This window comes from Xenopus laevis, chromosome 1L (assembly GCF_017654675.1).
Source record: "Xenopus laevis strain J_2021 chromosome 1L, Xenopus_laevis_v10.1, whole genome shotgun sequence".
Taxonomy (NCBI): domain Eukaryota; kingdom Metazoa; phylum Chordata; class Amphibia; order Anura; family Pipidae; genus Xenopus; species Xenopus laevis.
In genome coordinates, this window is record NC_054371.1 from 164953632 (window position 1) to 164981358 (window position 27727).

A 27727-nucleotide genomic window follows, 5' to 3' on the forward strand; every position below is an offset into this window, starting at 1 on the left:
AGCGAAGATAGAGGTGAGAGCCCTAGAGCAGTACACTAGTGAACCTTACTTTTCGATTGCTTCTTTCTTTACTCCCAATTTGAACAGCCATCAGTTTCCTTATTTGATTTCCTGTTTGTATCTGACCCAAGCCTACACTGCCAACCTAGAAAATGATTAGTGATTGATTAGGGATTGAAGACCCCCATCCCCTTTGGTCTCCCATGAGATAACCACGTAATAAATAACAATCAATATGGGCCCAATAATCCAACAATAAACATCATGGCCAATCTGTAGTTTTTGGCAAATGCCAAAGGGATTGCTATAAGATGCTGCACACAGTCACTATTTATTGGACCTGTGGGGGACTGTTTTGGCCTCTGTGTATTTGGAATGCCAGGGCAGTAACTCTCAGTCCTGACCTGTGCTTACTTAATTATTATAAGTAAATGAAAAGCACTTGAGGTAAAGGGCAAATGTTCTATTACACACAGAAATTTAAATACCGTCAAGACCCACCCAATAAAACCATTAACCCTTATTATACAAAATATCAAAAATGCAGCATAATAATTAAATCCATCTAAAGCAATACAAAAAGTGTATACATATAAATTCATTAAAAGTTAAAAAAAATACATCTATCAATAGTAACAAAATAGTAATGGTAACAAGATAATTCCCATTCACAGTTCATACTTCCATAATTTTCGTTTTCAGATGATATATCCAATAAACTTCGCTAGCTGACAACCTTTTGTTAATATCCCCTTTCCTTATGTACAGGGTTTATCTATAACTTGAAACCAAATGTTAGTCGAGTCAATTTGTTTAGATTGTACATGTTAAGGTATAGTTGATTTATCATCACAGCTCTCCACATCCGAAAGATGCTCCATAATCCTTGTACCCACACACGTGTGGTCTGACCCACATACTGTGGTCCGTATTGACAGGTAGCTAATTAAACCGCTAGTTCTTAATCTTTTGATAAATATGTGCCTGCAGTATTTTGCACTTTCATTATCTACACTTGTTCTCCATTTGACTTTGTGTTGCAGAGAAATGAGGCTGATGCTGTTTCATTAGATGCTACTCATGCATACATTGCAGCAAAGTGTGGACTGCAGCCAGCAGCTGTTGAACACTGGGGTAAGTATGTATGTATATATAATTTTATTTATACACCGCAACTGGGATATGTTGCGCTATACAATTTTATAATGTAGAAAAGTACACACACAGGGAGGACAAATATTATAATAAATAAAGATGGCCATGGTAATACAGGGAAAGTAAAATAATAAGGGGCAGAGGCCTTTGAATGTTACCTTAAAGCAGGGGTGTCCAAACTGCGGCCCGAGGGCCACATGCGGCCCAGGATGCATATGAATGCGGCCCAGCTTGAAACTCTTGGTTCCCGAGGAAATAGGAGGAGGGGGGTCTCTGCCCATTGCCCAGTTAGTAATAATAATATAATAATACGTCTATTTATTATCCAGGTGTCCCATATTCCAGTGTATAGCTCTATCTGGTTATCCAACTGGCATTGTAGTTCTTTTCTGTGTATTTCCTTTACTTTTACAATTAAAAGTGTATTTTATGTGTGGCCCCAGATAATTTTTCTTTTTCCAATGTGGCCCGGCAAGCCAAAAGTTTGGACACCCCTGCCTTAAAGGGATCCTGTCATCGGAAAACATGTTTATTTCAAAATGCATCAGTTAATATTGCCATGACAGTATCCCTTTAACCTGGCAGCCATGGTAAAGATTTTTACATTGGATTAACACGTTCCCTCTCAGGAGACAGCTGGAGGATTCTAGCAGCAGAGTGTTTGCTGTGAGTCTGGGAGACTGATTAGTCTCACAGACTCCATATGTATTAGTATTTTAGCAGTTACTTGTGAAAGAGGGTCATACCCTGGAAGTATTTTGAAGGGGGAAAACAACAGGTTTTGACAATGGCATAATTATGACCTGAAAATAATAGGGACTTGTCTGGAGGACATATCCCCCAGACCAATTGGCATCATTTATCTATTAGACACAGTGGTACCATTGACATGCAAATGACAATTTGCTTCTAATACCCACATTATTTGCTAAAAACCCCATGTGCCATAGGGCTAAGTAAATGAGACCTTGAGATTGCTTTCCTTTATCTGTGCACATAATATTTGTGTATTTGCAGTATAATTCTGCTGTGTCCATTTTTCATGATTCTTATATCAGACAGTCTGTCCCATTGTAATTACACAATGTAAACAGATATTTGTTGTAATCTGTTAGTGTGTGAACCACAATCCTATAACAAAGACTCTTTGATTCTGCACCATTAGGTCATGTGTCTGATTGCCCGACTGATCCTTATCAGATGCCACTTAATATTTCAGAGAAAGGTATGTAAGTTAATATAAGAAGGATAATTGCATTTTTACAGATTATACTATAGATGTCCGATATTCAATTCTGAAACATATAAGGGCTCAGGTCATTAAATTAAGTTGTTGAGCATATGGATGTCATTCATTAATTGTACTGGTGCCTAGACACAATCCTTGCTCAGACATCTTTGAGCCAAGTGCCATTGCGCCCACCTGAATCTGATGGATTGTGCACAAGTTTGCATAATGATGCGGGGGAGCCCTGAAGCTGCCACCTAGGAGAGCTGCAAAAAGCTGCTCCTGGTAACTTTAAAGGGATTCTGTCATGGTTTTTATGGTGTAGTTTTTATTTCTAAATTACACTGCAAATAATTCACTCTACCATATAAAATTTCATTCCTGAACCAGCAAATGTAATTTTTTTTGTTGTAATATTGGTGTGTAGGCAGCCATCTCAGGTAATTTTGCCTGGTAATGTGCTTTTAGAAAGAGCCAGCACTTTAGGATGGAACTGCTTTCTGGCAGGCTGTTGTTTCTCCAACTCAATGTAACTGAACAGATTTTTACTGTTGACTACCAGGCAGCTGTTATCTTGTGTTAGGGAGCTATTATCTGGTTACCTTCCCATTGTTCTGTTGTTAGGCTGCTGCGAGGGGCGGGGGGAAGGAATGGGGGTGTGATATCACTCCAACTTGCAGGACAGAGGTAAAGAGTAACTGAAGTTTATCAGAGCACAAGTCACATGACTGGGGACAGTTGGGAAACTGACAATATGTCTAGCCCCATGTCAGATTTCAAAATGAAATATAAAAAAATCTGTTTGCTCTTTTGAGAAATGTATCCCTTTAAGTGCTGAATTTCTAATTATCAAACCAGAAATGTGAGAGAGCACAATTGCCTCTCTGCACTAGTGGTGTGGACTCCCCTGGACCCCCTCCAGTGCTGGAAAGGTAAGCACAGGGGAGACAGGGGGCTCAGCACCACAAAAGCCTTTGCATGGTAGCAGAGGGGTATGATTCTCCCTTGCTGCCACCACCCCAAACATGGTAGCAATTTCAAGGTTACCACTGCAGGCTTTTTCAATAGGTGTAGCCTAAAGTATTATACACATGCTGTCATTTTAACAGCAATTGCCAGAAATGATGCATACCCCACTGAAACAATTTTTGAGCACAATTGTGTATGAGTGAAATTTCATGTATTGTAGCAAGAGGCATATTTGCAGGGAATTACATCCTAAATTGCACTTTGCAAACTACAGCTACATTTGTAAATTAGTAATATAGTGATATAATATATTTACTGTTTTACTCCCTTTTATTAGGTTTTCCAACTCTTTTTGCCCTGGCAGTGGTAAAGAAAAGTAACAGAGCTGTAAGTCTTTCTGGAATGAGCAGCCGGCGTTCTTGTCACGGAAACATGTATAGCGTTGCTGGATGGCTGCTCCTTTCTAAATACACAGTGCGGGGGCATGAGAATGACACATGGGACTGTGATATCAACTCAGGTAAAGAGTAGTACAGTCCTTGTTGGAAATCTGGTCTGGAAATGGCCACTAACAGGTCAGGGAATGCTTTCCCACCAGAAATAATGTAAATCGCTGGTAGGAAACCATAGAAGTTGTTTCTGCCTTTACAAAGTTGGCTGAAGTCTCCTCATGAGGCAACTTTGGAAGACTTTGGAAAGCTGAAGTAACTCATATAATTTCTCACCAACAATTCATTTTATTGTCGATTGGAAAGCATTCAAAGGAGACAGAGCGACTAATCTCCTCGTCTGTCAGGGCCCTTAAAATAAAGACACAATGAAATAGGTTATCTCACAAGCTCATATTTTAGACTGTATAACTGACCAAATATTTGGCCACACACTGGCCCTGATTAAACAAACCAGAATGCTGATAGGCCAATCACAACAGAGGTGGTCTCATCCGAAATAAGGCTGGCTGACTGTCTCACAAGTGCCACAGGGGTTTTAAAACACGTTTTTTAAAGTTTGTAATCGTGGAGCCATAGACATTCACTAACATGGACATCTCATCAAATGGATGGCCAATGTAGGTCCATAGGCTGCTAACTGCATCTACAGCCCATGCTCCTGATGATATTTTCTATACTGAACTTCTGATAAGCAATGATTTATACTGATCAGAAATGCAATGGGGAAGGGACTGTTATCTGTGGATTCATATTCCTGTGAATGGGCACCTTACGGTCCCATGGCTTTTGCAAACACTGCTAGAACAGATCTCCCTTTACCTCTGTGACCCAATTTGCAAATAAATTGTTTGTAGACTGGAAATGTGGAACACTACTATTATTATCTGTTATTTATATAGTGCTGACACATACCATAGAGCTTTAAAGAAAATATATGTGATTTACATCAGTCCCTGCCCCAGTGGAGCTTACATTCTAAGATCCCTATTACATTCACACAGAGTAGGGTCAATTTTATCAGTAGCCAATTTACTTTTCTATGTTTTCGTAGTGTAATGTGGGCAACCAGAGTACCAAGAGGAAACCCATGCAAACACGGAGAAACAAGCAGAGCCAAACTAGTGGTAACTCATAGCAACCAATCAACAAGTAGAATTCACTCGTCAAGCAGACGTTATTGTTTGCTACTGGGAAAACGTAGTGCCTTTTATTACAAAACCCCGTGGAGGGTTAAAGTGCTCAAGTACTGCAGGAAGACTAGGGCCCCAATCTGTGGGATAAATATTTAATTCAGGCAATTCTTGCATTCCTCAAGCTGTCACCTGCTGTCTGTTTAAAGATAATTCACTTTTTATATGAAAACGGGGTAATGGGTATTTTATGTCATAAGCAGAACTGACAAATAAACAGAAGACTGAAGCACAAAGATGTATGTATTGATATATGATGGTTAAATATATGGATAACCCATCAGCTCAATATTCTGATGTGTGCCTTTGTCATGACTGCTTGGCTTCAGCTTACAGGAACTACTTCTGGAAGGGATGCATGCCTGGAGCAGACAACAATCTGTGCAAGGTGTGTATTGGCTGGGAAGAAGGCGACAGACTCATGGGAAGATGCACTGCCAATCACAAGGAGAGGTATTATGGCAATTCTGGTGCACTCAGGTGAGAGAAAGTTATAAATCTCACTGCTTTCTTTTTTGGTTTATCTCTTTTTATTGATCATTAACAACAGATTACATTACAGTCAGTTATTTTTCAGTACCAATACAATAGTGCTTTCTTTAAAGCCTTGGTGATTATGACTGTTAGTTTAATAGCAAATATATGTTGAGGACAGTTGCGCCATGAACTGTAACATGTCACTGTGTTTCTACTTGGAAGATGCTGTACATATGAGATTACCTGTATTTCTCCAGGTGCCTAGTTGGAGATCCAGACGGACGTAGCTTCGGAGATGTTGCATTCCTGGAACATCACTCTTTACATGAAAACATTGAAAGTAAGTGGGTAAACATAATATTTTATTACTGTATGTTCATTACTTTATATTGCTGTTTCCTGCCAGCCACCCTCTAGCATCTGCACTGCCACATGTTGATCATCCCTGCTCTTATCCTATTGTAACTAGCAAAGCGCAGTACTAAAGCCCAGTCATGATTGATCTAGAGTGGCAGGTTACTGCATCCATTACAGAAAAAAGGAGGAAACAGGCACTTATTTCAGGGTCAGTATAATTTATAGATTCAAATGCAGATAATTGGATAATCAGTTGAACATTCTGTACAAAAATCAATTTACACCAACATCTAACACAATGAGCTACTTGGCCATTATATATGAAATTTGGAGTGACAGCTTCTAGTGGCAAGACTGTCTTGATATGTGGAAAGGCCTTGGTATTTTTTTCCATTTTAATTGCAGTCTTTCCAATTCAGTAACATTTTGTTATTGGGATAAAATAATAGCTACAGAGAGAAAGTTATATTGTGACTGTCATCATACAGGCCTGTAATAGTTAATAAAACAGGCCAAGGTATCATGAGAAATATTTCTGCCAACATCTAAATCAGACACATAACAGGCCTCTTTTCACTATGGTCAGAGCTGTAATGCCCTCCTCCATGCCCTGGTTGATAAGAGCCATTCCATGGGGAGGGTGAAGCCCAAGGAGTGAGAACTTAAAGTTCCCAGCAAGACCCTCAAAGGTGAAGTGAAGGTCACATATAATGTATCCTTGAATATATTTATCCTTACAGAACCCATACCTGTTGTACCAACAGTATAAAAAATTGGTGATGGGTTCAAGGCAATTTCAGATTTCAAACGAGTCCAAACATGACTAGGTTTGGTACTCTGTGTAATAGATATGGATATCTGGGCAGGGGCAGCTCACACATTATTGATGTTTAGTATCTATGGAATCCCTGAGAGAATTAATAACCAATGAATATAATATCATCTCTCTCCTATGTTCCTATAAGGCAGGGGTCCCCAACCTTTTTTACCCGTGAGCCACATTTTAATGTAAAAAGAGTTGGGGAGCAACAAAAGCTTTAAAAATTCCCTTGGGGTGCCAAAGAAGGCCCGTGATTGGCTGTTTGGTAGCCCATATGTGGACTGCCAGCCTACAAGAGGCTGTACTTGGCAATATACTTCATTTTTATGCAATTAAAACTTGCTTCCAAGTCTGGAATTAAAAAATAAGCACCTGCTTTGAGGACACTGAGAGCAACATCCAAGGGGTTGGAGAGCAACATGTTGCTCACGAGCTACTGTTGGGGATCACTGCTATAAGGAGTTATGGTCATGATATTCTTGGTCCAGTTCCTACTCACATGAGGTCATAAAAACTCAATCTGTGTCCTGCTAGGCATTACATTCCTGAGGGAGGGGGGAGTGTGCAGTTACCTGATGCCCTGAAATCACTAATAAATAGTCAGCTCTTCTGACTAAACTTTTGGCAGTGACCTTTGACCATGCTCTGTTAATCCAAGGTGACCCTTAGAAAAGTTCCAATACTTGATAAAAAAAAAACCCTCCCAATTTCCTTCCTTTTGAGTATTGTGTATTTTTCCACATATCAAAAGTTGCCTATATGAGAATGTAGTCTAGACTAGAGCAAGTATCTGGGTGGGCTGAATACATTTTGAATAGCCTTTCAGGGGTAAGGTATATGCGACGGATACATTTTATTTGTATTAATCTGTCTCCTGTTGAGATTGCATTCTCTCCGGCTTGGTTCTTCTGCCTGGAATAGTGGGTTGTAGGATTGATCCATCAGTCCATATAACTTAAAGGGGACCGTCACCCACACATGGAAATTTGTATAATAAAAGTACTTTTAAAATTAATCATGAAACCCAATTTTTATTTATTAAAGTAACCATACTGGATATAAACTCATTTGAAACTCTCAGCTATCAATCATATATTGCCTGCCCCTCTTTTAGGCATAGAGGCAGGGCAAGGAATGGGAATTTCCATTCTGCCATTCCTAGATGTCACTGCTCTCCTTACATTCCCCCTCCATCCTCAACATTTAATTTTGTAGCCAGTGCACGGGCATTGGAATCAGGTGCCCCGTTTTGGTGCATAAACAATATTTTGGCATGATTTGGCAAGATTTTAATTTGCCTTAATAACAGTGGCCACAGAAATGGCTACTGCCTATTTGATTGGAATTTACAAGACTAAAAGAAAGAAGTTTGAAATCATGTATATAGTGTAAGTGAAGTTTATTTTGCTTGACTAACATCATAAAACTAATTGGAATTATTTTTTAAGGTGACAGGTCGCCTTTAAAGGTTCAGTGGTGCAGTCTCTGTTTTAGTTTTTCAATGAATAGTATTTTAGTTGACTGAACAGCTTGGGAGAGAAAGGCATGAAGTGCCATGATTAAGGAGTTGAGTTTCCTTAAAAAGACTTAAAGGAATACTGTCATGGGAAAACATGTTTTTTTCAAAACCCATCAGTTAATAGTGTTGCTCCAGCAGACTTCTGCACTGAAAACCAATTCTCAAAAGAGCAAACAGATTTTTTATATTCAATTTTGAAATCTGACATGGGGCTAGACATTTTGTCAATTTCCCAGCTGCCCCCAGTCATGTGACTTGTGCCTGCACTTTAGGATGGAACTACTTTCTGGCAGGCTGTTATTTCTCCTACTTAATGTAACTGAATCAGTCTCAGTGGGACTTGAGTGTTACTATTGAGTGTTGTTTTTAGATCTACTAGGGAACTGTTATCTTGTGTTAGGGAGCTGCTATCTGGTTACCTTCCCATTGTTCTTTTGTTAGGCTGCTGGGGGGGAGGGGGTGATATCACTCCAACGTGCAGTACAGCAGTAAAGAGTGGCTGAAGTTTATCAGAGCACAATCACATGACTGGGGGCAGCTGGGAAACTGACAATGGGGCAAATTCACTAAGATTCGTAGTTGCGCCAGGCGTAACTTCGCCACACTTCGCCAGGCGTAGTTTCGCCAGCGCTTCGCAAATTCACTAAAATCCGAAGTTGCGCTCAGGGGTAGCGTAAGATTGCGAAGTTGCGCTATCGTTGCTTGGAGGAATATGTATCAGCACTACAAATGGCTAGAAAAGCTTCAAAACATCAAATAAAAATTTTATTTTGCCCTACACATGTGCCCACTGTCTAGGTAAGTTGCCATGAGTCAGGAAATGTAGGGGGGAAGGAGGGGAGCCCCAAAAAATTTTTCAATCTTTTTCAGCCTATCACCCATAATGTAGAAAACACGCCAGCGTTTTTTGGGACTTAGAAAAATTTTTGACTTTTTTTGAAGCAATCCCTATCTACTCTATTGCACTTCGCCTGGTCTGAAGTGGTGAAGGAAGTCTAGCGTAAAAGGTAGCGTTTAGTACACTGCGCGCGTTAGTGAATTTGCGTAGTTATGTCGCTAGCGAAACTTCGCCAGGCGTAAGGGTGCGAAGTAACACTAGCGAAACTACGCCAGCGTTCGTGAATTTGCACAGTAACGAAAATGCCAAACGCTAGCGAAGTAACGCTAGTGTTCGGCGCTTCGGCGCTTAGTAAATTTGCCCCAATATGTCTAGCCCCATGTCAGATTTCAAAATTAAATATAAAAAAATCTTTAAAAAAATCTATTTGCTCTTTTGAGAAATGGATTACAGTGTAGAAGTCTGCTGTCAGCACTAATAACAGATGGTTTTTTTTTTTTTAAAAAAACAAACATGTTTTCCCATGACAGTATCCCTTTAAGATCATCATATTGTAGAATAATACCTAGTTTTATCACTCCCTGATACTCCTTTATAGGTAGATGATATATTTCTAGATATCAGTTCTTCAATTAAAAATCTTGTGGAATCAGAGACCTCCAACTATATGACCCCAGCCTGCACGAGAACTCCATACATTTGTCTGTAGATATCATGGATAGAACAGTATCAAGCTTGTGAATTAGTCACCCCTGCATCCTGGTTTCCAGGTATCACCTTTTTACTACTGTGGTCTGTTGCTCCAACAATTTTCTGTTTGGACTTCTAATGCTGAAATGAAAAGCTGTTTCTTGGCATGGCCTCCAAAAAATGTGTAGTTTGCTAAATCTTGTGATGCACATTGATCATTTACTTTAATAATTTTGAGAATAAATGAATATGGACAGACCACATGCTCCCTGATTACTAACAGCATGCAAATGTGTTTGTTGCCCAGCACCAGTTTTTCCCTTTAACACTATAAGACATGCCTATGTACATACTGATGGCTACCTAAGTAGAAATATATATCTTATTACAAAGCTTGTAAGACAGACTTGTTATGGTTACTTCTAATCTAAACTAAAATGGAAAGATTGACTTGAATATTGTAGAGCTCATCCCATAATCGTTGTTTTGGGGCTCCTATTTCTAATGAATGTATCATATCATGTTGCAGATCTGGAGAGCTCAGGTTGGGCTCATGGATTGAGTGCCACAGATTTTGAGCTACTCTGCCCAGATGGAAGTCGTGCCCCCCTGACAGACTGGAACCACTGTAACCTGGGCACAGTTCCACCCAATGTTGTGATGACAAGGCCAATTATAACAGCCAAAATTTATGACTTCATCATAAAATCTCAGGTAAAACACAAGCTGTAGAGCAGGGAAAGGCAAGTAAATGCCACGGGGAAATGTACAGATTTGCAGAGGCTATGCTTACTGATTTGCAAGTATACTTATCAAGCCACGCTTGACTATTACTGTTAATTCAGTGCAGGCTCATAACATTCTTTAAGTCAAAACATGACTTCTGTTGGATTATGTCTGACTAATTTCAGTCTGTATGGACTGCTTTTCAGGATGGGTTACGACCTGACAAAGGCTCAGACTTTCAGCTTTTTCAGTCAAGGCAGATCTATGGAGAGGGTGACTTGCTCTTTAAAGATTCCACCACTTGCCTATTACCAGCTGGTCATCTCAGGCTTCAGGATTTGTTAGGGGAAAGCTTCATACAGTTGGCAGACTCAGTCTTTGAGTGCACACACTCAGGTATGGACAGTATTTTATCTGTTCCTTTTGCATTTATGGGTCTCTTGAAACCATTTAGCAGGGGTTAATCTTGCATACTTTTACAGGTCTGTTAATTAACTGGCTTCTGCAACATTGTTTCAAAAGTTAAAACCAGATAGATACTGATACTATGTACAGTAAAGGTGGCAATAGACTCAAAGATCCGCTCGTTTGGCGACATTTCCAAACGAGCGGATCTTTCCCCGATATGCCACTAACGGCATGGCTATATCTAGGGTAATCCGAACGTTCGGCCCTATGGTCGAACGATCAGATTACGATACGCCAAGGGGTTCCGACGGTTCTGGTAAAAATCAAACCAGATATCGATCGGGAAGACCCGTTGGAAGCCCCCAATACACGTGCAGATAAGTTGTCAATTTGGTCTAAACGTCCGATATTGGCAGCATTATCTGCCTGTGTATGGCCACCTTAAGGGTCTGGCCACATGGGCAGATTCGGGGAGATTATTCGTCAGACGACAAATCTCCTCTTCCTCGCTACGACTAATCTCCTCGATCTGCCTTCGGCCAGCTAAAATGAAAAGCACCTGGGGACAGGCACTCTGAGCGCTTCATTTTTGGAAGGCGCTGGACGTTTCCTTGTGAGGCAATTACAGGCGACTTTGGAAAACAAAGCGCTCTGAGTGCCTGCCCCCAGGCGTTTTTCATTTTAGCCAGCAGAAGGCAATACCCGTATGGCAATACCCCAATGCATATTGGAAAGTGTCTTAGAATTACAACATATCTCATTAAATAATATTTTTGGGGTTACCTCTCCTTTCTTTCCTATATAAATGATATATAGAATAAGCCTATGAGCAGCCTGGAGGGCCACAGCTAGTCTCAGACCCAATTGGACGCTCCATCTTAAATTGCAAAGAACTATAACATTGTTGAATGACATCAGTAATTTAAATCTGTGTTTTACCACTGCCATGCAATATATATTGTGTACTAATAATGTAATTATCCTTTTAGCTATTTTAGATTTCTGCAAAACAGATATATGTGCAGATTCCAGAAATTCAACTCTGTATGATTCCAAACCATGACATAGCCTCACAAAAAGGCCTGAAATCAGAGTACAGCCAGTTATCCACTCTTTTCAGAATGACTTTGTTCTCGCTCATTGGATGCCAGTGCTATAGCCACGTCAGCAAGTCCTGTGTTTGTTTTCCAAAGCAAACATCTCGGGCGTTAAAGAACCTCTTTTCAAGTTGCTTTACTGAGTTTGCCTTGTAACAGAAATTATATAATTAAAGAACTTTTGTAATGAATTTATTTTTGTCTGTGATGCTCCCAAAGTTTCACGAATACAGGCTTACACAAAGCTGTAAAGTTCAGGCACACCACTCTCTAAAAACAGCGCCGCTGAATCGCAGACCTGTTCAGTTCAAAGGGGATGTTCACATTTCTACAGTAAAAGTAAAGAACAGACATGTTTTTCATACCTCCTGAAACGTGTCCAAACTCTAAAATCTCTATCAAAATACATATTTGGTTATGTTTTTGATAGGTTTCTTTACAGCATTGCTTTCCCATTATAAGTGGTAGTTTTTAGGGGATTGCGGGTGGAGCGGTACAAGAGGAGGGTGCTAATGTTTAACTAGTGAAAGCTAGATTCCTGCTCCCTGATCATTACTGCTATAATAGATATTCCTACTAGGAAGGCTGAATCATATACAAAAAAGCATCTGTCGAGTGGGCATGTGCAGAAGGACATGATGTCTATGCTGCCCTTATTACGTGTGATGTGCAACTGCCAATCTTTGTGTTGGGGAAGTGTAGAACAAGGTTGTAGCCCTTTTTACCAATAGGCTTAGGCTGGACCGATGTTGATCTAAATGCTGACTTTAAAAGATTAATATAATGAAAATGGCTGTTTGTCCCAAAAAAAAATTCAAAGACAGTATCTATGCCCCACTATTTATAGCAGTGAGCTACATTCAAATGTAAAAAGAACTGGGGAGGAACACAAGCATTAAAAAAAGTTGCTGGGGGTGCCAAATAAAGAATATCATTGGCTATTTAGTTGCCCTAAATGGATAAACAGCCTACAAGAGTCTGGCCATAAACCTGGTTTTAATGCAACCAAAACTTGCCTCCAAGCCATGAATTGAAAAAGAAGCACTTGCTGTGAGATCACTGAAAGCAGCATCCAAGGGGTTGGGGAGCAACACGCCGATCACACGCCACTGGTTGGGGATCACTGCTCTAGAGCATAGAATGGATCAGCACTGCATGTATCCTGTGTTCATTCAGTTTCATTGCAATAAATAGTGCTGCTCAAATCCCCAGGTATGGGCTTGTCTAAATCTGTGGTGCCAGAGGAAGGGATAAAGTTTTTCTGCATACCTTTCCAACTACCAACATACAGGATTAGAGATCACTGAAAAACACCAGCTGTGTATTCATATTTGTTGAACAATAAATATAGCCGTCACTGTGAATGGGGAAGAGTCAAGAAAATTGCATTCGACATGAGTGTGCTTTATCAAATCTTTATATAAATTATCACATCTAAATTAAATCATGAAAGAGCAACAGACATTTATTATAAGTGTATAAATTAAAAACTCAACAAACATCTCAAATTCACAGAAAGAATACACTCAGGAGAGAACACGCCTCATCTCTCTAGCATACATGCACAGTAAGCTGGTGCTGGACACAAGCCAAGGAGTGCACAGCCCTAAATAATAAAAAAAAAAAAAAAACTAACACAGAAGAGAGAATTCTGATGGACGGGAAACTGTTAATATTTAATTCCTAAACAAAATTTAGAGCGAAATTAAAAACAGATTTGTGGCAGATGTGTAATTGCTTATTTAGCAGTGTCCCTTTTCCAAATTTCCACGACAAAAACAAATAAAAAGCAGCACGCAGCAGTGTGATTAGTAATAATCTGCCTGACAAGTTTTCTCAAAATTAGCCATCTCCACATTTCAAACCACAAATCCCATCATCCTCAGCTCATTCTGCTGCCCATGTAGCTATTAAGTCAGTTTTAGTCTCGTCAGGCTGTGGGAACATGCTCCATATAGTCTCTCACACACTCTACATTAGCTTATTTACATTCATTGTGAAGATTCAAATCCACCTTCTGCTCCGATTAGCTTTAAAAGCATTAAGACAATTTAAAATATAAATATGGTAAAGACAATTTAAACAAGTGCAATGATGCTCTTCTTCACAACTGTGCACAAGTGCAGCTCTTTGGATGAACACATTACAAGATACTGTAAAATATCCAAATCGGCATCCAGTAAATCAGAAAATAGGAAACCAGTGGCTGGGAGTGTCCCATGGTAAAAGTGCAGACTCACTGCAACACATCATTGTATCCTCAACAACATCAAGGGCACACAAACAGTCACACATCCACAACAGCTTGGAGACCTACTTGTTATATGAAATGCAAACACACATAAGCATTCTCTTCTTTCAAATGGAATCTACAAATAAAATTTCATGACTGGGAAGAACTGGCCTAATTTATATTTCTAAGCTTCTGAAACTTGTTAGTGTCCAAAACAGAATATTGCAGCAGCCTCAGATTTTCTTTCCATGGCCTCCTGCTCTATTATAAAATGATCCAACTCATTGAGTTTCTTTTTAAGAAGTGCATCCAGCTGTTCCCCTTCAATGGCAGCTTTGCGGCCCCTCTTGTAACCCACCATGACTTTTACTTTGACCCTTGGACGTTTTACTCTGGGGACTGTGCAATCCCGAAACTCCAAAACGCGCTTCCTTTTCTGATGGGATATACACTCCAAAATGCCATTTCTTTCTTTTGGCTCCTCAAATATGGTTTCCAGTTTTCTAAGGAAAAAAATATATTGAGTGAGCTGGATTTATTAAGGAAAACAGAAAAAAATAAAAAATAAACAAAAAAGGTGAGGTGGAGAACAACACCACCACTGAAGTACATCACGGGATATAAAAAGAGTTTAAAATGTGAATCAAGGCAAAAAGGTAATAGCTACTAGGGGTTGGTGTAGAGAGGATAAAGCATAAAAATAATAAGAGCTACCTACCGATCTGGTGGTGGAGATTTGTAGTTTTTGTTTGTGTATATATCTTCCAAACTGAATTCCTTTTTCTTTATTCTGTCAAAATAAGTATACCATAAGCATTTAAGTGTAAACTGGCTTAGTAAAGACTTGGGGGTTATACAACAACAGAGACAAAATCAACCTTATTTTGAGCACTGACATAGGAAAACTCTGCATGTGTTATGGTTTAGCCTTCTTAGTTAGTTACTTACTTACCTTTTGGCCTTGGGAAGACCCATTGGCGTTAGGTTGGGATCTGGCTTTGGCACGGTCTTGCGTATTCGAATTTGTGAAACTCTTTGAGGCTTTCTTTCTAAATCTTGCTTCTGTGGAGGTCATTAAAACAAAACAACAGTATTGTAATAACTTATAACTAGTGGGCAAAGGGTGCAGACCATAAAACAGAGAGACTCAGAAATGTTGATGTGCTTCCAAGTTAATTTTACAGTAATAACATCTGGTACAAGCTGTCTTTGTGCACAATGATGAACCAAAAACTGGTTGCTGGCACTTGATCCATATCCTGCAGAGAATAATGGCCAAAACTTTGTTGCAGGCTAGCTGACTAGAGGTCTCTATGAATCTAGAAAAGGAAGCACTGCAATAAGTAATTGTACTTGTATACACAGTGCAGAGTTGCCCCCAAAATCCCAGCATATAAAAGTATGTTTAGGTGATTAGTTATAGAAATTTTAGCCCTGCAAATTTATGCATAGCACAGTTAAAGGAGAAGGAAATGCTAAAACTAAGTAAGAAAGGTCCACCTAAATATACCAGTAAACCCTCAAACTAATGCTGTTCTGAGTCATTTCTCAAAAGAAACACGGCATTTCTTTCCTTCTATTGTGTACGCATGGGCTTCTATGTCAGCATAAACCTCCAGGGCTAGGGCATAAGCTTGCTCAGTTTGCTCCTCACCCCCTCACTTTCCCCTCCTCCCCTCCCTGCTGTAATCAAGGCCCAGAGCTAAGAGTGAGCAGGGAGAAACTCAGGCAGGAAGTGATGTCACACCAAGCTAATATGGCATCCGCTATCCTAAACAGAGAACTTCTAGAGCCGTTTACTCCGGTACAGCAAAGCATTTTGCAGAATAAATAGTGTTATAGCTTGCACTAATGTGGCTAATCTATTGGCAATAAACTGCTTTGGTAGCTTTCCTTCTCCTTTAAGGTTGAAAGTTGTGATAGGAAGAAGCACAAAACTACTAGAGAAATGTCAGCTAGATATTCTTTTTTTCTTTAAGAAAAGTAAAATAAATAAATAAAAGTCTGTGAGTGCTTCAGAGTTCTCACAACACTTATAATATATTCAACAGTCACCTCTGATGAGGGGAGCAGGACAAGGAAACCCCAGCCGGGTTATGCCAACTCAAAACCCACAAATAATAAATAATGAAAACCAATTGCAAATTGGCTCAGAATATCACTCTCTACATCATACTAAAAGTTTATTTAAAGGTGAACAAACCCTTGAACAGATCGGAGGATCAGAATAAAAGAAACATGCAATGCACTGAGGCAATTGGCTCCCTCTGGAGGAGAGTTGCTTTCCAACACTGCTTCAGAGGTGAAGGAAACAACAAAGAAAGTTCTTTCAACTGCATTACAGAACATTACAAATAACATGGAAACATTTTAATTAATGTATGTTTGGGTGTCCATCCCTTTTATGTGTAAAGTAATGAGTAAAAGATGCCTTTGATTTTTAGCTCTTAAATGGGTGGTCCACATTTAAGTTAACTTTTAGTATGTTATAAAATGCCCTATTATGAACAACTTTGCAATTGCTTTTCATTATTTATTCTTTTTGAATAGTTTTTAAATTATTTGCTTTCTTCTTCTACCTCTTTCAAGCTCTCCAGTGGGGGTCAATGGCGCCTACAGCCAAAAACACTATTGCTCTGAGAGGTTCCATCTTTATTATTAATATGACTTTTTATTTATTAATGGTCTTATCTTCATATTCTGTTTTTGCTATTCATCTTCCTGTCTCTCATTCAATCCACTGCCTGGTTGCTAGGGCAAATAAAATAGCAACCAGATAGTTGCTGAAATACCAAACTGGAGAGCCATTAAACAAAAAAGGTAAATAGCTGAAAAAAATATAAGGCCAATTGTATATTGTCTCAGATTATCAATGTCTACATTATACTAAAAAATAAATCTATATGTGACCTATATAGGTGACAAAATAAAATACTCAGAAGGCAAAAGGATATGTTTCCAATTTATGAGAAGATATTTGGGAACTGGTAAACTGACCATCTTGTGATATCACACTCACCTGATTCTTCTGGTTAGGCTGGATACACGTATTTTGTAAAGCCTCTTGCTGCTCCAGTGGATATACCTGGGCTTTGGGAGGTGAACACTCAAAAGGAGGCGACGGTTCTTTCTGATGCAGAGAAGTCTTTGGCAGCACAGCAATGTCAGGATTGTCTTTAAGACTAAAATTCCACAGAAGAAAAGAAAATATACATGGAAACCAAATCATAGTGCTGTGACATGAAAATCAAGTTGATGGAAAACAAACAGTAAGTATTCTTTGACCTACCTGTGAGTGTCCAAGTCTGGTATTGTTTTAAATAGGAGTGGGACAGCAGAAACCAATTCTGGATTCCTTTACAAAGGAAATAAAATCAAGTCAGCTGAAATCAGACACGGGATTCCAGTCCCTTTACAACAGATCAACAAAATAAACGCATGCAAAGAACAATAGGATAAGATCCTGAACGGAGTACTCCTCACGAAGGATCAACTGACTGGGTGCTGATAAATAATAGATATACAAGTTGCGAAGTATAGCACTCAATAATAATAATAATAATAATAATAATATAATAAAATATTATTGATCTATTTTTCAAGTCCTTTTGACTGCTATACTTCTCAAGACACACAATCTCTACCTAAACACACACACACACACACACAAACTCTACTCCCATCTCTATATAATATAAAGTATCATATGCTCTGCAGCTGCCCAAGACATTTACAGAACAGATTCCAGATCTAAATGATTTCTCAAAATGTCACTTGCTGCGGATTATCAAGAACACAAATATGGCAGAGGTCCCCAAAATATGGGGCCAACTGTTCTGGGGTGCTCAGCTTCAAGATGTCATTTTGGATTCTCAGTGCTAGATAAACATATAGGATCTATCATTCAGCATGCTTGGGAGCTGGGGGTTTTCAGATAAGGAAACCACCATAACTTAAGTCTGCTAAAGGTAATTTATTCGCTATCAATATGAATTTATGCTACTTGGTTAAGATCAAGTACAAGGTACAGTTTTATTTTTACAGAGAATTGATTAAAATGGACTCCATTTTCCTCCACATAAGGCTATTACTCATGCACAAAAATGTAGAATGAAGGTAGGATCTTACCTGTATTTAATATCCAGACTTTTCTGCCAAGAACAACAGTTGGCATTGTGATTGACACTATAGGATGAGGAATTTGTTGGGCCATGCTGACTCCAAGTGGACAGAATACGGCCAAGGGAATAGGGCATACAAGAAAAGAGTCCTTGTGAATAAAAAGGCCATGCTCCCTTTAGGCCCTGTGCAAACTGAGCAACAGTAAGTCTCTGGACGGTGGGGATTCTGCTTCCTAGGTTCCTACGCCTGGTCCACAACCTATAGCATCCAGGTGATGAAAGAGCTAAAACAGTATAAAGACCATGCATGGAACAGCCATCCCCTGATCTTAACTGGGGAATTCCAAGACTTAAATCTGTATTAGTTGGTTCTAAGGCTTTGAACTGTGGGCTCCACTGTGTGAGGAGTTGTACATTTTCTGAAGCAGGGGTATGTGAAGAAAGGAAAAGAGAGAGTGTCCATTCAGAAACCTGTGATAAGTGGGTTGTTGAAGCTTGCCTTTTAATCATAGGAAATGGAGATGCGAACCCTAAAAAGTCTGGTAAGTGCTTTGAATCAATCTTCATGTGGAAGGAAACTGGGAATGTTGGAGGATAACTGGGGTCCAAAGAAAACCTTGAATCACTGGAATGAAAGATACCAGCGTGAGAAGAGGCAGGATGAACATTCATATGCTGGGAGATCAGACGATCCCTAGCAGCTGTAAAGATCACTGCTTTTGAGGATTCTTTTGAGGTGGAGGTCAGTCTCATACTAACACAAGAAAATGCCCTCAGCAGTTTCCTGGCTTGTAGTTGCACATCTACAAAGTGGGTCCCATCTATCATGTGAGATAAAGATTTCAGCTCCCGGTGACTCTTATGTGGAGATATAAGCCTGCTGGCAATAGAAGACAACTGGTGCAATAAAGCTTGATCTTTGCTGCACTTGTGGAAGATTGAAGGTTTCCTGTAAGGGGTAACCACTCCTCTTGGTGCCAGCTTGCGTTGCTTTATTCCCATTTTTGTTTTGGAAGGCAAAAGCATTTGTTTCATATGGTTGCAAAAAAGGGGATTGTATTTATCCTGTGTCACAGATGTACTAAATGATTTAAGTGTTGCAGCTGCATGCTTGGATGGTCGGTGGGTCATTGTCAGATTTGCCTTTGCAAGGGGAAGGGTACAGTTTCCTTTGGTTTGTTTTTCAACAAAAATGCTTTTGGCAAAGAAGGAACTGTTACTAAAGGCACTAGCAACATCAACATTACAAGCAGTTTTCAGCAGAGGAGTATGATGTTTCTGAGAGATTTCATTTTGTTTTAGCCAGTCATAAACGGTACTGCATCTAGATTGCCGTGACAATGTGCTTTGAGGTGACTGGACATTTTGTACAGTTATCAACTTTGTTATTTTCTGAGGTGCAGAGCTAACAAGGCTCTGGTATTCTGTTCCAATATCAATATCAGTATATCCTTTAGCTGCTTCCATGTCAAACCCTAAACAGTGGTTAAGATTAGTCTCCTTTAATTTACTTTTAGATATTCGTTTAAGCAGAGATGGCTTTTTGGGATGAAAATTAAGTTCTTGCAAATTTTGGTGGTTTTTAACATCCCTTTTACAATTATATTGTCTTTTACCTTCTATCCAACTAATAATAGTAGATCCTTTCCTTTTTCTTGTGGCGTGGTGGATGGTTGGTACAGGTAGAACAGACAGTTCATTTTCCACTGAAAGCTTTGGGGAAATATGGTCTTGCAGAGAGTATTCTGTTCCAAAAGTAGTAGAATCGATTTTAGCAGACATGAGTTGCACAGAAGCCACAACTTTGCACATCTCGCCTGTATTCTCAGAGAATAAGAAACCAGAACAGTTAGAAACTGAGCTAGCATTAGACTCTGAACCAGCCTCCGCAACTTTATTGTAAATGTGGTTCTTAATATCACTGCCATGTTGTGGTATGGCACAGTCTGGCATTAAATTAATAAATGAGCAGTCTGAAATAGCTTCATTATTCAGGATATTTGCACTCAAGGGTTTATTTAAGGGCACTGAAATCAGAGCCCCGCCACCATGAATAGAAGATCTTTTGCTTTGTTCCATGCAATGCCGGTCACTTCTGGTCCTGCAAACTACTGTCCCCACTGATGTATTGTGCAGTTGACTCTCTTTAGGAATGGAGAGGGCATCCTGGTGTTTTGATAATGCAAGTCTACTTTTATCCAGCGAAAAAGCAACATGTTCAGATCTCCCTGCCAAATAAATTCTTTTTCCAGTAGTTAGCACATCAAGAAAATGGATTTGAAGTGGTATATTAGAACTCTTCCAAACAAAATTTGGTGGTTTATCAAAACCAGCCACAGGACATTCATTTAAGTGTAGATGAATAGAAGGGTGCATTGTAAGCCCCTGACCACAATCTGCATTTTTTATACTGTTCTCTGGATTCACATTAACATTCCCTACCACTCTCTGTGATGTGTCATAAGCTTTTAGCGCAAAAACATCTTCAAATATTTGCCGACACTTTTCTCCCGCTGCAACAAATGATGCCTTTTTGTTTAAAAGACCAGTTCTTTTCATTTCATTCAGAATAATCTCTCTATTTAATGCTTGATCTTGAGATCCGGTTTTGCATTGTTCAGAAGGCACATTTGCATATTCCAAAAATAAGTTTTTATAAGGGACAAGAGCATTCACTTGAGCAGATTCAGGATCATCATTAGCTGGAGTAGATGGAAAGTGGTTTTGTACAAAAGCCTTGTTACTGTTTGCTGTCTGACAAGGCACTTGTTTCAATAATATTGATTTCAAGTGTGTTTCTTTAAATTCAGACACATTTTTTTGTTGCATGCAGTACATTGTGCATTCATAGTCATCTTTATCATGGTCACTTGGGTGTGGACTGATTTGGTTCTTTGGATTATGCCTATTGGTATATTCTGTCAGTTCATCTGAGGTTAGGTCTCTGTTTAAACAATCCTCATAGACTTCACAAACGTTGACTGGTAATTGTGTGCCAGTGCAAGGCATATAGGATAAGTCAAGTGAGTTCAATGATTGTGCACTTTCACTTACATATAACCTCAAGTCATTCTCCGAGTCAGCCACTGCCTCATCATTGGAGCTTTGGAGATGAATGTCAGGAGATTCCTCTATGCTCTTTATAGTAAAATGTAAGGTTTGATCTCTTTCTAAGGGTGGCAAGTCTTTGTTTTTATCAGTAGCGATATTATTAGTATGTATGATTTGCTCAGATATCTTGCTTAAATCATTCCTGCTCAGCTGAGGTGCCGGTTCGGTCATCTCTCGAACACCTGAAATTTTAACAAAATAATTGCTGAAAACAATTACACAAATTAAGCATTTTACTGTTAAGACGAGAATCAAAAAGGAAGACCAAAATTTAGACTATAAGCCACCATGTTCTGTCACTTTTTTTTCAAGTTGAATATCTACGTAAGGCTCATCATTCAGGTAAAAGGAAAAAAATTTCCCCAAAGATGTATAGAAACAGAAAAAATAATGGATCCAGTCTTTTATTTCACAACCACTATCATGTCTTTAAAACTGCTGTACAAGTCACATGCTTGTTTTTGTGTAGCCAATTTTACCATTCCAGCTTCTCTGCTTAACTTTTAACTTGCATAGCACTAAAAGTACCTAAGCAACATCTCGCATTACCTAATAAATATAGAAGGCTAAACATGAAAAGGTTGTTGGCATTACTGCAACAATAGTGCATTACGTACTGTAAGAAATAATTACATTTTTCCTCCACTGAAAGAACAATTTAAAACAAAACTATAAAAGACACCAAAAATGTGTACTTGGTATCACAAAATGTTGATAGGCATAGCTTTATATACATTTTCAAGGTCTTTAGAGCTAAACAAATAATTGCATGCAACTGCATAGTAAGACTTAGCTAACTCTAAAACCAAAGTAAGCACCAAGCAAAGCAAAGTGTAAATACCTATTCTATGCAGTAGGCTGGTTAGGTCGTGATTAGGAGAGATATTCTGAACATCTTCTTCCATCCGCAACTCTGAGGAGTCCACCTAAAAGTGAACAAATATAATCATGCATTGGCTAATGAGGAGAATCGGTACAAGAGCACAATAATGGGATTGAGGTCTTGTGCAGAATTTTATATTTATGTTCAATAAGAATGACTGTTTACATAGAGAATCGTCTCCAACTGATTCCAAGGGCACTCACTGAGAAATCACAAAGACTGAATTATAATCTTTTTTTATTACATGGTCACTTACGGTATCATCTTGTTCTTCCCCTTTTTGTTATACAGTTTTATTTTTTGAAACACTGTTAAATGGCAAAGCTAATTGAATATACAAATGTTAAATGTGCATTCAGTGATAAGCTGAAACTTGTGAAAAGATGTAAAATTAAAAGTAAAGAGAAAAAAAAAAAAAAAACTTACAATGCACATAATAGCTTTTTTTTTTGTCATTCAGACACATAACTTACAGATTCTTCAAGCAGCACATTCTCAGAAGACTGTGTCACCTCGACAGAGGCCCCTTTTTCCATTCCATCTAACATGACAAGGTCAGAGATTTCCTTTGTATCCTTGTTTAAGGTATCAAAGACAAGTCCCAAATGGCACCCAGTATCCGTGCTCTTGATATTTCTTCCCAATACCAGATTTTCTTTCTTATCCCCTATTTCCAGGGCTATTGTTGGAAGCTGTACATCCAGATAATACAAGTTTTGTCTTGGGTCTTGACCATTTTCCAGCTCACTGAAGATCTGCAGTACAGGGTACGGGTGTGACGCAGCTTTGGTCAGAGGTGAGTCCAGAGAACACAGCTCTGCATTTCTAAGACCCAGCATTATGACAGCAAACCCCTGAAAGGTAAAATAATAAAATAAAATACTGTCCAACGATTGTATCTTTTTGCTTGGAAAAATAAATAAGAGGAAAAAAAATGTATGAATACATTTAGTTTGATTTGGCCTTAATTCAGGAAATATAATTGATCACCTGATCTCAGAGCTACACAGAAGCATCCTATTTTTTTAAATGGATGTGTTTTTTTAAAATCCTATAAAGCTTTTTAATGTACTTGTTGCTTGGCAAGGTCACTGTAAAACATAAACCTAAATTCAGTATGACATTAAGCAGCAGTTTTGCATTTGGAACAAACTAACAACATTAATTTAATGAATAGTAAAGGAAAAAGAGACATCTATCATCCCTGCATGTGAAAGTATGTATTTTTAAGCCAAAACCCACTCAGTGTAACTGCACAAAAGGTTGATGCTGTACCGGTCTGGGGAGCTACACAATGAATTGGATCTACTTTTCACAGTCTGCAAATAAAAAGTCCATCTACCCTGTGTTTCCCTACCCTTTTTGTGTGAAGGTGAGCTGTCAAATTTCAAAAAGCTATATTTGCTTTCATTTCAACATTTGTAGCTGTGAGAGCTTGTGATGTAATATGCAAAAATAATTGTTATACCTGGCAGATGTATGCGCTCTCTCTCTTTAAGGCTATGAAAAAGCCCAGGGAATTGTCCCTGCCATGGTCCAGTTTAGTTCAACCTGGTAAAATCATGGCTCATCCCTGGAAAGTTCAAGCACCTTTCAGACTTCTTGTAAGGGGGATTATATAAAACAATAGCGGTGCTTGTGACCAGCCTGACAATTGCTACTTAGGCAATGCTAAAATTTACACCACAGCGTTATGCTCTTTATTTCAGGAATAGAACATGTGAAGCATCAAGAAAATAACAAATGGATTTTGAGACCATTTAAGACATGTATTTTCATTTGTCAAGAAAACAGATATCCACTTTAATTCTCTCCATTGCTTTTTTTTTTTTTTTTTTACAGCAGATAAAAACAGTGATATTGTCAACCTGATTGATTGCAATGGTCTTTCTTTTAATTGCATGCTTCCAAATAATACCAATGCCCTCCCTAAATGCCAGCAACTTTGAGTTCACTGAATGGAAGCAACGGAGTGAATGTATAGTTTGTTCTGCAGTACCGGTTCTGTCTCCTAAAACAATGTAGCAGAAGTCAGACTTCAATGCTTCTTCACAAGTCTGTTAATCATTTGGCTTGTTTTTAAAAGCCAAAACCACCAGGATAGAGACCAACGACAAACACTGCTAACCAGATGTTAAGTTGGTTAGAATTATTATTTCTTTAGGTAAAAAAATGGCTTTACGTCTATTTTAAATACCCTAGTAACCACATAGCACAGTGGTTTATAGGTATTTTTCCTTTGAAGGTCAAGAAGATGCAGAATATAAAGGCTACTACCATAAAAAGTAAAACTGACTGGTGTTTCTTATAAAGGGATCTATAATGAACTCAAAAGAGCTCATTTAAAGGCGAGCTGCTCCTTTTAATGACTCAAAATATGTGCTGGAAATCTAATACAGTCAAACTTGTGCTATAGGTCCCTATGGATTTAGGGTGGGATGATCCCTCTAAATACAATTAAATGTTCTCTTATAACAGAGCACAGCAATTAAATAAGGTTTAAACACAAATGTTTTGGCTTGAATGGCTTGTCCTAATATTCTGGATCCTGTGAAAAAGTTTTCAAACATTAAAGTGTACACATGGTCGGTCTCCTTTCCTCCCCTTATTATTAAGTTCCACCTTACATAGTTTTACCATGCTTCATTTTTTAAGTTAAAATATAATCCCCCCTCCCTTTTAAAGGGAGAGGAGCAGTAGCACAAGGTCCTATATGACATGTGCATATTCCTAATAGCCAACTTGTACATTGCAATTCAATTTCTTCAGATTTTTTTCTGGCTCATGGGTGTAGTCAGGGCCAGAACTATAGAAGTAAGCAAAAAAAGCAGAAGTGGCAGCGCATTTATCCAGTGAGGTGCAAAATTAGGGTTGTTGGGGAGGGGAATGAGTTTGGGTGGTGTTGCAGGCATGTTGTGGGGGGTGCTGAGATAAATATTATTGCCTTAGTGCTAATCCTACACGTGGTCGAAGATCCACATATGTGCAATAGCAGAAGTTATTCTAATTTACATGGTAAACTGTGCTGCTAATCTGGAAGGGCGTGAAGGACTCTGGAACAAGCACTGATGAAAGAGCAAGCATGCTGCTTGAGGTGCTGGAGCACAAAATGGCAGAAGAAACCATAGGTGTAGTAGACTGCAAAAAAAAAAAACCCTCTCTACTATGATAAGAGTCACTAAGTATAGTGAAATTAGCTCTTAAGGACTTCATGTCATATGCAGTGAACTATGGAACATTTTACCAAGCCTGTATTAACCCCTTTCATACCTGATGCACTTCCATTTGATTTGCTTCTTCAGCTCTAGGACATGTGTGTCTTCTACTTAAAATCTGGTTGTCATGTCATCTGTTTCCTTACAGGCATTCCCATCATTTTTTTTTTTTTTAGTAATTTGATTTTTTTTAAAGAAATTCCTTTAAATCAGTTGGATGCTGGGCAATTGGACCACAAACAGGTGTGCCTAAATTAATGGCAATCAGGGGATGCTGTAGGGAGCCGCATACTTATTTGAAGTCAAATAACGACCTTCAACATGACTTGTGCAGTGGTACTGGCTCAAATGTGAGCCAAAAGCACCAAAAGAAAGTGCCACACAAACAAAAAAAAATAATGTTGATTTGGCTGAAAGTAGAGGATTTCCGCAGACAGATTTCAGCCCCTGACAACCCACTTGCCTATTTGCACATGGAAGCCTTTTCTTTGCTGAAATCCACTGGAGTGTGTTCACTTTAGAGCTGGGTCGGACTGGGGGGGTGAGGGCCACATCAGGGCCCTGCTGCCCCGCCCCCCCAGTCTCCGGGATCCCCCCCGCAGGTCAGGAGCGCTATGTTGTCTGGGCCAGTGGGGCCCATCAGGTTTTTTCCCATGTCCCGCCAGCCTAGTCCAATGCTGCTCTGGAGCTGACACAAGGCGTACATATGTGAACAGAGACAAGAATTCTGCTAGGGGTCAGGGACTGAAATCTGCCTGTGGATCTCAGCAGGCTGATTTCTGTCCCATCTGGCCAGTATTTTACCGGCCTGACCTGTAAAAATGTTGCTTGATCCCAATGTTATTAATAGGGGAAAAATCTAAATATATAGGAAGCTCGGTATTTTCGAAAAAAGGTGGCAAACCTATCTGGCCCTAGCCTTAGGGTAGGGCCATACGAGTCGGATCTCAGCCTGTGGGAAATGCAAGCCAAGAAGCCTCCGGTGTTACCCTCCCCACTGCCAGCTGTGCCTGCACCTTGAAATATTACATCAGCTCGGGCGCAGGCAGTGGATTTCAGTGTGAAATGCAACATCTTGTGTTTAGTTGCAGAAATCCTCTTTTTTAGGTAATTGAAAAAAGTCTTTATTGAAACCAACTGAACTGAAAAAAAGTGTTGAAGGTGAACAGCCCCATTAAGAGACTCTAAACGTGTAATGTAGAAGCACAGGTGTGACTCTTTCTTGCATATACAATATTAATGTAAAGGGGGGTCATGGTGATACTTGGTCACCTTTTAGGACCCTCTCTTTCCCCCCTCAGCTACATGTATGCAATTGCACCGTCAATCCGTTACTGTTGCCGGTACCTTGTAAAAGCAGCTCCGGGATATTGACAGGAATGAGCTGAACAGGAACACGTATGATATGAAGCTGCGGCAAAAGTTACCGAGCTGACACAGCCGAGCCCCACGACGTTTATTGTTCCTAAAGCGATTTCCCTCTTGTGTCACCTGTACTGGACTTCTCTTCCCTCCCTCCCCAGTGTCAGTCAGGCGGCACAACAGCCCAATACAATGGAAAGTGAACACATAGTTACACAAGAAAAAAGTGGATACTTAGTAGCAAACCTTTCCTCTTGTCACTTAAAGGAACGTTACCGTCTGTCCGTAGCTTCCGTCCATCTTTCCTTGTGTCAATTCATTTATACCCGTCTCTTTCCTTCTATGCTGCAAACTCTAGTCATTGACTTACCGCTTCCCGGCATTCTAGTTACTCTACGGCTCCTCTCAGCTTTCCTTCTTCTTCTTTAGATCAGTGTCAGTATAAGGCTGCTTTTGCCTTTGCTTCTTCTTTACCGCGCCTCTCGCATCTTTCCCCCCACAGTTGCCTTACTGGCGTACTACCTCCATAGATTATCACACTTCCCACTATCCCGTCAGCAAGCCTTCAATTTAACTCCAATTCCCCTCCCACCTCTTGCACCTTCAGCCTCTCGGAGACTCTTGACTCCGTCACAATCTCCTCCCGAACGTTTCATACCTCACTTCCGGTAGTTTCGCCGCTTTGGGAAGTTGCGTCACGCCAGCTGTGTTACCCGTATGCTGCTTGTTATTTCCTGTATTGCCAAAGCCAAGCCTCATTGTAGGTGTCTGGGGGCATAATGAGTAAATATGTAGTAGTTATGTTTAGTCTTATCTCTTGATACACCCTGTCTCTCGCTTCATATGATACAGCAGCCTTACAGTAATCCCATCTCT

At 39.4% G+C, this 27727-nt stretch overlaps 3 protein-coding genes across 16 annotated transcripts in view; 2 read left to right on the forward strand and 1 right to left on the reverse strand.

Annotated features, from left to right (window-relative positions):
• The window catches only part of LOC108716024 (saxiphilin), a 36971-nt gene extending 24854 nt beyond the window's left edge, over positions 1-12117 (forward strand). For both annotated transcript variants that reach the window (XM_041566559.1, XM_018261772.2), the window contains exons 10-17: positions 1044-1134; positions 2321-2380; positions 3690-3872; positions 5324-5474; positions 5729-5811; positions 10225-10409; positions 10628-10817; positions 11819-12117. In XM_041566559.1, coding sequence (XP_041422493.1) covers positions 1044-1134; positions 2321-2380; positions 3690-3872; positions 5324-5474; positions 5729-5811; positions 10225-10409; positions 10628-10817; positions 11819-11892 — 1017 coding nt within the window. In that variant the 3' untranslated portion in view covers positions 11893-12117. The remainder of the gene's footprint in view (positions 1-1043; positions 1135-2320; positions 2381-3689; positions 3873-5323; positions 5475-5728; positions 5812-10224; positions 10410-10627; positions 10818-11818) is intronic.
• Positions 12118-13325: 1208 nt separating this feature from the next.
• prr14l.L (proline rich 14-like L homeolog) lies at positions 13326-27624 on the reverse strand. Of its 3 annotated transcripts, none has more exons than XM_018261758.2 (9): positions 27510-27624; positions 22748-23128; positions 22233-22317; positions 18288-21573; positions 17449-17514; positions 17179-17341; positions 15112-15221; positions 14878-14949; positions 13326-14662 (listed from the first exon to the last, which is right to left on the reverse strand). In XM_018261758.2, exons 2-9 carry the CDS (start codon positions 23111-23113, stop codon positions 14362-14364), a joined length of 4449 nt encoding a protein of 1482 aa, XP_018117247.1. In that variant the 5' UTR covers positions 23114-23128; positions 27510-27624; the 3' UTR covers positions 13326-14361. The 3 variants fall into 3 exon arrangements, with proteins under 3 accessions (XP_018117247.1, XP_018117239.1, XP_018117243.1); XM_018261750.2 differs by lacking the exon at positions 27510-27624 and adding an exon at positions 27222-27459; XM_018261754.2 differs by lacking the exon at positions 27510-27624 and adding an exon at positions 27098-27230.
• The window catches only part of LOC108716023 (GATOR complex protein DEPDC5), a 47411-nt gene continuing 47174 nt past the window's right edge, over positions 27491-27727 (forward strand). For 10 of the 11 annotated variants that reach the window (XR_005961994.1, XM_018261731.2, XM_018261719.2 and 7 more), the window contains exon 1: positions 27491-27611. The gene's annotated coding sequence lies outside the window, so the exon portion shown is untranslated. The other variant, XM_018261707.2, reaches the window with a different exon arrangement.